We start from the raw sequence: 13,676 nt of genomic DNA on the forward strand, positions 1-13,676 counted from the left end.
TATTTCGTCATAACTTTGTTGGATAATGTTTTAAAAATTCTAGAAGCTGCAAGAGTAAGGCGCACAGTTTCACATGATAGGAGAGTTAGCCGATAAGAGTATCAGGTTTGGATCATATGATAAAACGCTTTTATCACCAGAATGCTTTTATGGTAAAACTAGACTTGAGCTTATCAGCAGTGGCTGTTTTGATCAAAGAAGGCAAACCGCGTCAGTTTGTTTAGTTCATTTATTTTCTGTCGGTAAATTTAAGGCGGAAAGGAGTGTTTGCTTTCGCGATTAATCAAAGAGAGTTCTCTTTGTCTTCAAATTTATTTGCATAAAACACAGGAAACGAAGCGAAGTAAACACCCTTGAAACTTTGGACTCGTGAGAAAATTTGGCCATGCATGAACGCGGTCACTCTTTTCAACTCAGGCTTATCGAAACGAGAAAAACTTGCCACAAAGTAAGACTAAAATGCACAATCCCAAGGTTCACTAACTTGATTTAAGAAAATGACTCAAAGATAGTTGGTTTACAGGTTAAAAATCAGTTTAGTTGCATGAAAACGAAGGCCGGTTTTTACTTTCTAGCGCAGTTGTAACCAGACTAGTAGTTAGCTACTAAGATTAGAACGATATGGTGTGGCTCTAACGAAAAGAGTTGAGTATTTCTATGACAAATTTCAACTCTTTCGCTGGTTATTTAAAAAAAAAGAGCGCTTAAAAGCAAAACAGGAACAAAAAATCTAGAAATGACATCAAAAGGGAAACAAAATTATACTAGAAATTTCTTTGGAGCGACTCCAAATCGATTGATAGTTCCATTAGTTGTGGTTTGGTAGCCAAAACAGCAGAGTACCGTAATACGCATCAAAATAAATCATTCATTTGCAAAACCTTGAATATCACGGTTATGCATTTATTTTTGCGACAGAAACAAGTCGAAACGCCATTGATTCTAAAATAAAAATACAACTATACTAGAGTAGGATTCTAAAAGTATTGTTATTGAATGAAATTAAAAGTTACGTTAACACCTCAAAGCTATACAACAAGGTACGAATGAGGAATATTAGATAAATTTCATAAATAGCCCAAAAAATGGAAGGAAAAAAAACGATTCAATAAATGAAAATCGACGATAAACCTACTGAAATAATTAAAAGTTGGAAATTATTAAATAAATGTACGGCTGGATACATAATGTTTACATCACTCATATAAATAGATATGTATCATCGAAGATTTAAATTCCAAACTACGAAATTTAAAATATCAAAATTCAATGAATTATGATCATGTCGGAAAATATAACAATATATATATATAGTTTCCTCAGATTATTGTACAATATACCATATGTCTTCGAGATCAACTATGTACAACGTTTTTCCTTTGGCAAAAAAGATCATTTTCCGAGCAAAATATCAAAGCTGATAAATTAGAACTTGTGGACGCTTCGTGCATAATTTATGCATTTCGAACAACATGTGTGGATGTCTAATGAACGTATTTTTCTAAGAAGCCAGGTAGAATGTGCTTTTTTAATTTTCCCTCTTTGCGAGGATTTTCAATTTTGTCCTCGGATTGATGTTTTTCGAGGTCGTTAGTTACCCTGCCTTCTCGATAGATCGAGCGACTACTGTAAGCTTTCGCCTCAGTAGTTGTGGCGTGTCGCCAAGATTCGGGGAAAGGCTGCCGATTACTACTTGAAATTGGCGGCCGTGTGAGAGAACAGCTCTTCAGATACCGTTGTTCTTCACGAGGGGCGATGGTGTACGATTCACTTTCGCCAAAAGTAACCGTTTTTCGCCTTGTCGGGTCTTTACGAAGTTTATGTTGCCTTCGATACTGCGCTGGTGATTCATCGCCACAAAACCCCCTGCTCTGCTTTCCTTCTGTTCTTCTCGCGTTACCTGGTTTCACAACATACTCGTGTCGGCCGCCGTTGAATGAGTGACTTTTTGTCAGCATAGCGTGATTAGCGGGTTCCTCGACTCGCCGGGCGTAAATCATCTCTTCTTTATCAAATCTCTGGTCACGGTAAAAGCGCGGTGAACATTCACCAGAAGCGTAATGATCAGTTTGCTCCGTATTGCTGTAATTACAGCTTACAGCAGGGTAATGTCTACTGGAGTATCTGGAATCGTTACCACTATCGTGGCTGTAACTAGAATCCTCAGACACACCAGAGTCTGTAGACGTGCTCGAAATAGAATACCTCCAGCCTGGTACATTTTTAAAGTTGTAACCTGCACCCTCGTCTAAGCCATAGGTGACTGAACATTTCTGCTTGAAACTTTCGGACAGTATCGCTTGCGAAAGTAGGGCTCGCACTTGATCGCTTTTCGCAACATCGACCGCTTTTTGCCCATTTCCGTTTCTTGCATTTACATCGGCGCAAGCTGAATTCACTAACAAGCTAACAATGTCCAAATGGCCTTGTTCTGAGGCGAGATGTAGCGCCGTGCGGCCTTCTGAATCCACAAAACTCAAATCCGCCCCTCGCTCTAAGAGAAAGTTTGCTAAAGCTAAATTTCCATCTCTACAAGCTTGCTGCAATGCGGTTAGTCCATATTTATTCGGCTGATTCACCCGTATTCCTTGCCCATATTTCAATATAAACTTTACTTTTGTCGTGTCGCCATCGAGCACCGCTTGATGAAATACTGCACTCATAATAAAGATCTTGAAAGTTCATCGGAGTCTCGAACCATTCATTCAAGCCGCGATTCTGTTGAGAGAGAGAGAGAGAGCATATATCGATCAGGCAACAGTTAATCTCACTTTTCTAAACTTGAATTATCGCATAATATACCTCAGTTTGTATTCCTTTCAGAGCAGAACAAAGGCGTATTAAAATCGTCGGAAAAGAAAATCAATTAACGGCGCAGTCTCAATTCTTGAGACAAAACGGTTTTCGGTGGCGCAAAGAAACGACACTTGTAGTACAACATTACGGGCTTACCTGTCGTCGACAATTGTAGACTGAAAATTCGCTAAGTCGCCGCAGATTATCCTACGAGTTTCGAGAGAGGCGTATAATGCATTGATGTACTCAACGAACAAAGCCCTTTTCCGCGAGAATAACTGAAGCAGATCGGAGCAAACCGCAAGAGTGATTTAATTTACATGTGTTAACCGACTGATATGGAACGCTCGCGCGATGTTCCTTGAGAGTCCACGTAACTCGTTTTGTTATTGGTCCAAATTTACCCTCCGGCCGTGTTGGACCGCTTTTGTTTATGTAAAGGTGTATTGTTGACAGTGTTAAAAAAACCTGCGGGAGACGAATTTTCATCAACACTTCGCAACCTTATAAGAACAATTTGAAATTTTAATACTAATCTTGAGAATCGTGATGAAAATTCTGTATGGAACAGTTTCGGGGGATGAACTCAAACAATATTCGATCAAAACACATCTCGACCGATCCTTTTTCGAAACTCTTACGTCATGCAGTGATTACATGATATCGTATTGCATTTTCTAATTCAATTGATGTTGTTCTAAGTTTGTTTTAATATTTTGGATCAAGAGTGAAAAGAGCCTTATTACTGAGAAACAAAAAGATTAATTTCGTTCCCAATCTCAGTTACAAGTTGTAAAGCTTCGAGGTAAGATTCAATTTATGAAATGAAGCTTTTCTAACATTAGCGTAAAATTTCTGTCATCTCCAAGAGGAAAAGGAGTTTAAGATCAAGGAAAAGCTCAAAGCGTGTTAAAAACGGACCATATTTAGGCTTCATTTGAGAATTATCAGAATTTTCAGTCAATCTGAATTTAAAAGTTTCCATGCATAAAAATGGCCCCAAACTAATTGCCTTGAAATTAGCAAATTGGCATCGTTAAATGAACTGAACGTTTGTACAAATATTGTCTCACCGTTTTCCACTCATTGCTTGAAACAATATAAATATTGCCGCTAACCGCAATCAGCTCCCATTACGAACTGTTCAAATATGTTTGAAGAATACATTTGCCATTAACCTAACATGTCAATGTGACTTTTTACAAATTCGTGCTCAGCAAAGCGCATACGACATGAATTGACATGATGGTGGGACGCTGCATGCAGGATTCAGCGGGCGAAAGCTGCCAATGACATCTCAAGTACTTCCTTCAGGAAACCAGAAAGGAAATACTGTATGTTCCTTTTTGGATTATTTCGCTCTTCCAGGTCAAATTCAACGAAACTCTACGCTTACGGATGATTTTGATTGGTAGCAAATGAACACTGACTGCGACGAGTGGCTATCAGCTTTCGACACCCAGAAGAAACTAAAAAAAGTTTTCGTCTCGATCCATTGCGTGCAGACTTTCGAGGTTATTTTTTCCCTTTTATGACCTCAGACTAAACAAAGATCAAACGGGGAGGCCCTGTCTGAACACGTTTTTTAGATAGGAAAACAGACAATAAAATAACCCTTTCTCAATGGCGATACCCAGTGTGCAGTTCTAGATATAGAATTTAAGCCGACATTCTTGTTTTCTTTTGCTACCAGTCTTTAATGTTAGACCAACAAAATCTCTGTACCTTCAATTGCCCTTCGGAAAAGGGTTACCAAAAGATATTCAAAATGCAGATTGAATTTCTGTAGAGCAAATTAGTCCGACGTAGTCTTCCCGCTGGGTTTTTTATTAGTTTTCTTTGTCTCGTTTAAAGAGCAGCAATCTTGCTTTCACCCGTTGTACAATTTGGCAGGTTTTTTGTTTGAAACAAAGTTTGGCGTATCATTAAAAGACAAATGTCCAGTCTAACAACGCACGAGTAATGATTGTGCTAGCGCCGAACAACTGCCTAAAGCGCGATTGAAACGCCTTGCAAGCAAATTATTCTAGAATTCGAAGAAAAAGGAAATCACCCATTTACATCGAACAAGCAAGTTTCCAGAAGAAATGAACAATCTCTTTCTCTCACTCGGGCACGTGCCTGAATTGAAAAAAAAAAGAATCCATTCTGTAGAGCAAATGGGTATACTTGAGCCAGACGTGAAAAGGCAAAGCAAAAGCACAACTGAAATTACTTTTTTTCTTTTATAGAGGGTGTTCTTTTTTTCAGTCACTTCGCGTGACTCCCATAGTTTATCTATGTATCATGCCCGAGGCACAATGTTAGGAGGGCGTCAGCGTTAACAGTATGTTTTGGTCGTTTTGGCACTCTCTCGAATGTCGTTTAGGCGAGGGACTTTCCTATCGGCGCGGACCAAGCTAAGCAAACAAAATAATTGACGTAGAGGTAAAATATATATCGATTTGGGAACTACAACATAGGTGAATTTCAGTTGTCATTCTGTAAACTTCACTCATGATCTGCAAAACTGATTAGTACTCCGATAAGGGGAGGTGAAATGAAATATTTTCTACGATAAATCACCGTCGGGCATCTGAAAGCGCTTCTGTTTATATTATCGTAGAGACTGCGGCGTACATTTTCATGCGTTTGGTTGGTAGAACGTAGCGACCGAAGCTCATTTTATATTCTTTGCGAACTTTAGATTTATCAACTCAGATGACAAAAGGGCTGACGAAGGGCCGACTTTCGAAACTTCAGCCCGAAACTCTTAACGGAAGCCGATCTGCATTATCAACTCAGTTGATAAACTAGATTATCTTTTAATACCCCAACGACGTAGCGCCACAGTTTCTTCAGAAACTCACCCCCTCTGTTCTTTAAATAACCTATCGAGACATGTGGTCTGCCAAACTTTTTCCTAACTTGTAAGTATAGTACACGCACAGGCCAGTTCAATCGCCTAACGAGACCAGTTGTATAGAAATAAGCGCAAAGATATGATATAAATGATTTATTTTTTTGCATACTCACCTAGTCCTCGGGTGTTTCTGCACCGAGTTTTTCACTGAGTTTTTAGGCGTTTTTACTTTGCGAACTCCGAGTCTCTCTAGAACATGTCAGGCACACTCCCGCATTGGCTTCGGTGAAAAACATGCGAAGAAAGAGTTGCTGGCGGGCACATATTGCGTGCTGCCAGTTTAATATCAGTGTCAACACATTCGTCGGTAAATTGATGAAAATGATCGATGACCTCGAACGGGGCGGAACAGATCAGACAGTTTTATTAATACTGCAATATAACTGGCACGCGAGACACATTATCGCCTTTGTTGACTTAAATGCAACGATATTACCACTTAAACGATGTAACAAGAAACAAAAACAGGAAAAAAAAAGAATGAAAATGACGGGGAAAAAGCATAGGTTTCTCATCCACCCATCGGTGCACAAAAACAACATAGACGGCCGTCTTTCTTTTGTCTTATTTGAATTGTAAATCTATTATTGGGACTCAGAACATCTAAGGGCCTGAGAGCGAGTCATTAAAATGACGAATGGAAGTGTTACCTTGGGTAAACTCGTCAAGTGCATTTTTCAAATTCTTAGTGGCAGATGTCATTAGTTGTTTTAGATCACGCACATGACCTTGAATGGCATCCAGTGTATAACAGACACGCTATAAGTGTAATTAATCATCTCTTTTATAAGACGCATCACGTACGTCACAAGATCTTTCGTAATTTTTTCATAGCGGAATCATACAGAGGCGCAAAATGTAAGCTCGGTGAGAAAGAAAAGAGCAAAAGGAGCAATAATTATGAAAATTAAGACGAAACAAAAAAGCTAAGGATGAAACAGATTGAAAACAATGACTTTATAACATTTAGGTTAAAATTTTTCTGGTGGACAATCTGTGACGAGGTATATGATAAGAGATGAAAAAACACGAGTAACCTCTGACCTCACTGACTGCACACGCTAATCTGTACATGTAGTAGCAGTGGGCGGGACGAAACATCCAATATACTTCAAAACCTTTCTAAAACATCAGTGTTTTGTCTAATTGACTTCAATTTTCAATTACACCACGGATTATGTACTCAACAGCTTCTTGCAGCTTCACACCTCACGCGAACTCAACGCGGCCACGGAGACACTTCTGTTCGACCTCGTGAGAAGAGAATTAAAATTTTCCTCGAAAGGGAAGCGTTTAACCCTTAAACTTCACGTTCTAAAAGCTAATTTTTTTCAAATGAAAGGCTAAAAGATGAAATCTACACTCGAGTCTAATGGCCCACAGGGCGCCAACGTTTATTCTGGTCTGCTAAGTGTGTGAAGTGACTTTAAACATCATTACTTCCCCCCCCTCCCCCTCCGAGAGGAGTTGTCAGTCCATCGCAGACTCCCCACCCTAAGCATTTCGTCTGGATGGCTTGATGGCTTACCAGAGGGGTACAGTAAGAGTAAAGTGTCTTCCCCGAGAATATTACACTATGGACCTATGTTTCGAACCTGTACCCTTATGACTGAGAGTCTATCTCGCTAACCGCTAGGCCACCGCGTCTCTCAGTTTTCTTATCTGATGACTACAAATTTTTCAGTTCACTGGCCTTGAGAATCTTTGTGACACTGATAGCAGCACTACCCTCCAGTTGATATCTTTCCCACTTCTCATAGCCTCTCCGTTGGACTGTGTATCAAACCTATGGGGAGATTTTAAAAACAACCAGTACATGGAGTCAAGAAATGAAGGGAAAAGAAACTTTGAAAATGTTGCAGCGACTTGGCCACCGTTTTTCAACATTTCTGATGGCAAGTTTTTGAGCTCAGTAAAGAAAATGAGAAAGATGTTCTACGTTTTGTCAGCTGTGTGAAGCAAAGAAAAAATTCTGAGTCCCTGAACCTTAGACCTTCGGATTCCGCGCTCCGATGCCTTTCCACTGAGCCACAGAGATCGCTGAAGGCTTTCAAGTTGCTCCAGTATCCAATTTACAAAATCTGTTTTTAGGATTGGAGCAGGCTTGCCCTACGAAACTAATTGTCATTAGGGTGGAGTGGGAGTTCTTTAGCTATCGATAGAAGCTCGAGAGTCTATTAAGCCTTAAAATTGAAAAGGAGAAAGAATGTCGTTTGGCTCGTGTTTTATTGCATCATAATTTCCTAAGCTTCAAGGTGGTCGTTACTTTTTGGGCTCCTTTTAATAATATCTTAATTGGGGACTAAATGAAGAATTTAAAGAATTCGCCACGAAAAACACAGTTTACACGGACATAACAATAATCACGCGATTGTATCAGGCAACACCAGCCGATGGAGACGCAGCACGTTCTGGGGTGGGCGCTTTAATTTTTAATCTTATAGCGGAGTAAAATAAAAGCTAGCAATAATCACAATGGTGTACAGAGCGCCCTGCGCCAAGCTGACTGAAATCAAAGAGAGAAAGATGAGAGGTAGAGGTGCACGAGTCTTACCAAGTTTCCCGCAACTCTGTAGAGGTTTTCTTACACGGCAAGAAGTATTAACGACATGCGAAAACTAAAGCTCTCGATCGCTAGGGCTTCCCGTATGCTCACTTAAATGACAGGACAAGCGAGTAGCTATCGTGATCATTCCCCGTCACGTACACACCACCTCAGTAACCTGTTCCAATCTCACGGTTGGTTTGGCACAAGCGCAAACAAAGCCACTCACCCCCATCTGCACGTTTGCATCACGTGAACAGATATTAGAAATGCGGCGGGGTTGGATTTTGTAACTTGATGAAAGCAAATGGAATTAAAACGGTCTGTATTTTGTAAGATATTTCGATCTAAATTCAAATTTTTTTTATCTTGCAGCCTTTTGCTGATGAAATTATTGATCTTCTGGTCGGCATCTTGCGCGACGAAACCCTTTCCAGCGAAAAAGGAAGTGCTTTATAATATTGTCAAAGCGGACGACAAATATATTAAATCAGTCAGAACTCGTGTTTGTTGTTTTACCGATAAGGAGCTACTCTATAAGAGCGAGCGGAAGGCGAAACGGCTAAGGCTCTTTAATCCCTCTCGATCAATTGTAGTTAAAGGAGGATTGTAGACCTTTTTTCAGTCATTACCCCAACGTCTATCTTCCACTCTACGTTGTTTTTTTTCACCTCAATAGCGACTTCTATATTAAGGCACGCACTTGATATTGCCGCTGGAAAATACTACGTGGCCAGTGTGCCAATTTGAACAGTATCACAGATTAGAGACTACTGAATAGGCCCGCGCTGAGTTTAAGTCTGAAGAACGCTCAGAATTGTTAACCTTTTCTCAATCGTTTGCTTACACTTTTGGCTGCCGTCGATTCTTCTTGAATAACCAAATACAACAGCAATTGCGAATTTTTTAGCAAATCTGAATGATTTTATTAAATATACCAGCATACGGTTTTCGTAAACGTTCTAGATATAAAAATCTTCCAAAGGAATAGATATATCTTTGTATCACCGACTTTTCAAGCATCGTGCACCTATGCGTCGCATTCACGTTCTGCTAAACAGCCTTAAAATCAAAGTTGTTTGACAACAAATTTAAATATGAACTTTTTTTTTTAATTTTGAAGGTAAAGCCAACTGAAGATTAATTTTTGTAAAAAATCGTTCAATTTGTAATCTCCAGTCATAACTGTTTTATGCGCATGCGTTCTATCCAATATTAGGTAACACCAACGACCGACAAATTAGTGTCCATGCTTGTAATGCGAGGGAAATTTTACGTGCGCAAAGGAATGATAACGACAAGATTTACATAGCAAGACTATTACAGCAAAATGGCGGTATTTTTAAAATTCCCATTGTTTTGTTTGTTTCCATTTGTGAGCCAGGGGATGAGCTCAAATGAAAACAGATAAGGTTGCCGTTCTCAGAGAAGTTTCTGTCGAAGCTCCTCCGTCACGTATCTCACTCAACAAAAAACTATTGCGGTAACAGGTATTAATTTAGAGACCAGATCATCCGTATCATGGGTACAAAGTTTGTATCATCTGTTATCGCTTCAGCGCTTCTTGTCATTGCTTCCTGAGTAGGCAGGTCCCCTGGAGAAAAGTTTTTTTTTGTCGTCTCGGCGGAAAAACTCGCGTCAGCCTTGTTTGCAGAAGAGGAATAACGGTAACCCTAGACGCTCTATTGGTCCTTAAATTGTTCTAGTGGCGGAGCATGCACACCCATTTTACCGCTGTGTCCGCTATGTAAACACAGCGGTCAAACTTCTGCGCATATGCAAACGTTGAAATGTCCAGGTAATGTGCTTTCAGGCTGTTAGAACCAATTTTATAAACCTCAGAAGAGAATGATAAATCAGCAGGATACCTGTAGTTAAATAAGCTTTGTTTTCGAAATTCTCGAGTTTTTTTTCCTATTTTTGTTCCCTTTTGCAGATTTATACCAAAATTTCAAGTTTCTTTTTCTTATTTTGCGAGCTAAGGTTTGTTTCTTATTTTTTTAATGGAAGTTTTGCGCGGGAAATTCGCGCACGGTAGGCCAGAATTCATCCCCTCGTGCATACCCAACGTTTGACCGCTGTGTCGGTGACGCACAGGTTAATTCCTTAAAATCAGCATTCCAGCTTCTTTGTGGCTCCATACGAATAGTGGATGACAATGTTACCATTTCTGGCCTCTTCCGGGCTAGGCAATAGCTCAAATTTACCTGACGCTTTCTTACCAGTGCCAACTCCTTTGGAATCATTCGTTGCATCAAGTGAACTCCTCGTGGTTTTCCCGTCATACAACAGGAACTGAGGCAAGCAGAGTTCAGAGTACGACCTCTGGCGCAGCCCTTCAATGCTCTGCTGTTTCTTGTGCTTAATGTACGGCAACCTGGTGACTGGCTTACATGTTGTGCTAAATATATCTCGACTGGCGGTTTTCCCGAACGGAGAAAGATCTTGGACATTTGATGGTTTTCTAAAACTAGCCTTGATGTGTTCTGTTGGTAAAGTTTGTCCGTGATTTCCACCCAGTTGGGCAGTATTTGGTGGAACTTTCAAATGTGATTGCAAGTCAGCGGTATTTTCTGTCACCTGAGCAATCAGTGCTGCAGCTTCCTCGCAAAACTTCGCAGTTTGTTTTTCCAATCGCCAAAGTTCCCTGTCGGATCCAAATTCTTGGATATTCTTTCTCTTGGTATTCCGAGCTGGAGACTCGCTAAAATGAATGTTTGATGCAACTGAAAAAGTAGTTGGACTTAATCGTAAAGTTTTCCCGTTATAATCACCACCGAGCGTTACTTTATTTGTTGCGTAACTCTCACGAACTGTCACTCGCGATTTAACAGCACAGCCATTCAGCCGAGTCAAGCCTCTACCAGCTTTTGTCTTCTTATTTGTGGTTTTCCGGTTTAACACGCGTTTCGCCGTCGCAGCACTTCGTTTCTTGTCTAGATTTAATCCCGTCTCGGCGTTTTCTTCAAAACTTTGAGGAGTTTTCATCGTGGACGAGTTCCTCATTTCAATCTTAGAAGAAGTTTCTGTTGCGATGGTAACCTTCTGCGCACAAAGGTCTAACTCACCCTTAACATCAACGTCTTTTCTACGAGCCTGGGTTTCATGATCTGTTTTCTTTGTGGTAGCTTTCAAGCACTCAGTCTTTTCTTTGCCTTCTTTTTGCAATTTTTCCTTTCTCTTTTTTTCACTCTTGCATTTAGGAATAAATTTTACTTCGACCAAGCTGTTGAAACGCACTCGTTTAATATTTTTGGCTGCGGGCTTCTCGATGCTAACTGTGACTAGAACTGTCTGTAATGATGACTGGCTTCCGTCTATCATTTTGACTTCTGGATGACAGGAGTCGATTTCTTCTCTTTCAAGTTCTGACATCTCTTGTCAATGACCAGATTTAATTTTTGAAAAGCTCTCTTGCTAAAAGAGCAGTCCGTTCTTCACTCCTCTAGCCTGCTATAAATTACTAATTAACGACCCCTTTTCCTTAGTAGTTTGCGTAGCTGCAGTAAAGGAATTCTTCAAAAGATAGAGTTTGGCCGTTTGACAGTGGTACGCAGACAAAAGTTAACAGGTGACGAATTGTTGGTACATGGTAACGCTACTACTTACACTGAAGCCAACTTCTTTATGTGTGAGGCTCAGTTAAATCTGTGATTACTGGTTCCGTCTAACTTCGATAACACCCTTGGAAATAGTTGAATAGCGGACGTGATTGCTTTAACAGTAATAGATCGGCTATAATTTTCGATCAGCGTCGACTTAAACTCCCACAAACTGTGCAACCATCCAGTAATCTGCCTGAGTTGTGAGGTTGGTCAGATATTCAAATGCTGGCTCCAGGCTAGGTCGTCTGTTATTTCTTCATTGAGGGGAACGTTTTAGTATGGTAAACCCGCTCTAAGTTTCGTGATTGTTGCCAAAGTTTCACGCTCGTACAATTGCTATTAATTTACTGTTAACGAGTTTCTTGCGTAACTCCTTACCTCTCCAAGACACTCTTTAAATGAGGTGAAAGATACAACACTTGTCATTGCATAATCTTCTCACGTACTGTTCTGTAAGATCACGCTGAAGTCGATACCGCCGTTTATTTTCCGTTCAGTACTGCTCCCAAGAGGCAAATTAAAATTTGTAGACACGACAGAGTTTATACACACGCTAGCTTAGTCAAATAATAATGTTTCTTTCCATAGACACTTTCCGATATACAAGTTTGTTTTTGCAGTACAGCAGTTACATGTACATAATTATTCAATAGCAAACCTATGGATCTTCTACGATCAAAACTGACCAATGTAGGAGTGCGGCTTGGATTAAACTTCTTCTCAGTGAAGAAGATTTGTTGCTCTTCCACTCAGTATCGCATGTTGGTGTAAAATTTCTCCATAGTTACGAACTCTTCAGCTGTTTTGACGCATTATTTAACATTCCCACGCCAGGCTAGAGAGGCCACCATTTGAAATTTCAAGAGCTAAACAAGAAACTTTAACCAGACACACGTTTGGGTGTCTTTGCAATTATCAGATGACTGACCTGAACGCAATTAATCAAAGCTTCTTTCGAAAAAAACAAAGCTTAGCGTTTAGTGCCCAAGCAATTATCACATTAGGAGACAATGGAAAATTTGGGACGCCCGAGAACGAGGCAAAAGACAAGAACTTGCACTAAACGTTTGAACCGCTCGCCATACTGTATGTCTCTGCAATGTATAGGTACGCCAGATTGCTACGTCTTGTAATCTTCAACAGAAAGAAATCTATTCAATATTCAGAGTTTGATTCGCTAACACCCTTTTATTTAACAAACTAAGAACCTCATCCTTAATTAGTTCAGATTAAACACACTTAGCTCGGAACGCCTTCTCGCTTATCAAAAGAAACCGACAGTTTTCCTCCGCTAACTTCATCCCTAATCCCGCAAAACTTATTGAACCTCGAATACAACTTAGTTCATGAGCGAGTTCTCCGTATTCTTTCAAGAATCTGACTGCGAAATGCGACTCCTTGGTGTTAACCTTTCAACTCCCAAGAGTGACCAAGATAGAATTTCTCCTGTCAATATCAATACAACACCAAGCTGGTGATGAGAATAACTTGAAAGAATTATTTCAATCAGGGGATTATTAGTTGATCCGATACCAAATTCTCCGAACTAAGATCATAAGAATTGTATAGCAGACAGTAAGGAGATTTACTAATGTGATCCTATTAAACACCGTCCTTTTTTGAAAGTCATGGTTTGTTCGGTTTTCAATAAACGAAAGGCCTGCCAAACGTTAAACAAAGTCTGTTAAGCAGAAAAGCCTAATTTAAGTCCATCATTTGTATGAACGCATGGAATCAGGGGTTCGTAATTAATAAAATTTGACGTCATGTAGATCCGTTAACAGCCGCTAATTCGACACTAATCCGCGGTCAAATTTCATGCGCGCTT

General features: G+C 40.0%; 2 protein-coding genes across 5 annotated transcripts; both read right to left on the reverse strand.

The window, feature by feature from the left end:
- Nucleotides 1-225: 225 nt before the first annotated feature.
- On the reverse strand, nt 226-5,991 carry LOC131785887 (ankyrin repeat domain-containing protein 12). Of its 4 annotated transcripts, none has more exons than XM_059102842.2 (2): nt 3,870-4,259; nt 226-2,718 (listed from the first exon to the last, which is right to left on the reverse strand). In XM_059102842.2, the coding sequence occupies exon 2, from the start codon at nt 2,661-2,663 to the stop codon at nt 1,485-1,487; it is 1,179 nt and encodes a 392-aa protein (XP_058958825.1). In that variant the 5' UTR covers nt 2,664-2,718; nt 3,870-4,259; the 3' UTR covers nt 226-1,484. The 4 variants fall into 4 exon arrangements, with proteins under 4 accessions (XP_058958825.1, XP_058958826.1, XP_058958824.1 ...); XM_059102843.2 differs by lacking the exon at nt 3,870-4,259 and adding an exon at nt 2,803-2,902; XM_059102841.2 differs by lacking the exon at nt 3,870-4,259 and adding an exon at nt 5,812-5,991 and having other exon boundaries at nt 698-2,718.
- A 3,261-nt stretch (nt 5,992-9,252) lies between these two features.
- Nucleotides 9,253-12,930, reverse strand: LOC131785906 (uncharacterized). The gene has a single exon (XM_059102864.2). It carries the CDS (start codon nt 11,616-11,618, stop codon nt 10,356-10,358), a length of 1,263 nt encoding a protein of 420 aa, XP_058958847.2. The 5' UTR covers nt 11,619-12,930; the 3' UTR covers nt 9,253-10,355.
- Between the last annotated feature and the right edge of the window lie 746 nt (nt 12,931-13,676).

Source organism: Pocillopora verrucosa, chromosome 9, assembly GCF_036669915.1.
Source record: "Pocillopora verrucosa isolate sample1 chromosome 9, ASM3666991v2, whole genome shotgun sequence".
NCBI classification, from domain to species: domain Eukaryota; kingdom Metazoa; phylum Cnidaria; class Anthozoa; order Scleractinia; family Pocilloporidae; genus Pocillopora; species Pocillopora verrucosa.

Bases quoted from the DNA above. Each gene is read 5' to 3' on its own strand.
- LOC131785906 (XM_059102864.2), bottom strand. From the start codon at position 11,618: ATGTCAGAACTTGAAAGAGAAGAAATCGACTCCTGTCATCCAGAAGTC.
- LOC131785887 (XM_059102842.2), bottom strand. From the start codon at position 2,663: ATGAGTGCAGTATTTCATCAAGCGGTGCTCGATGGCGACACGACAAAA.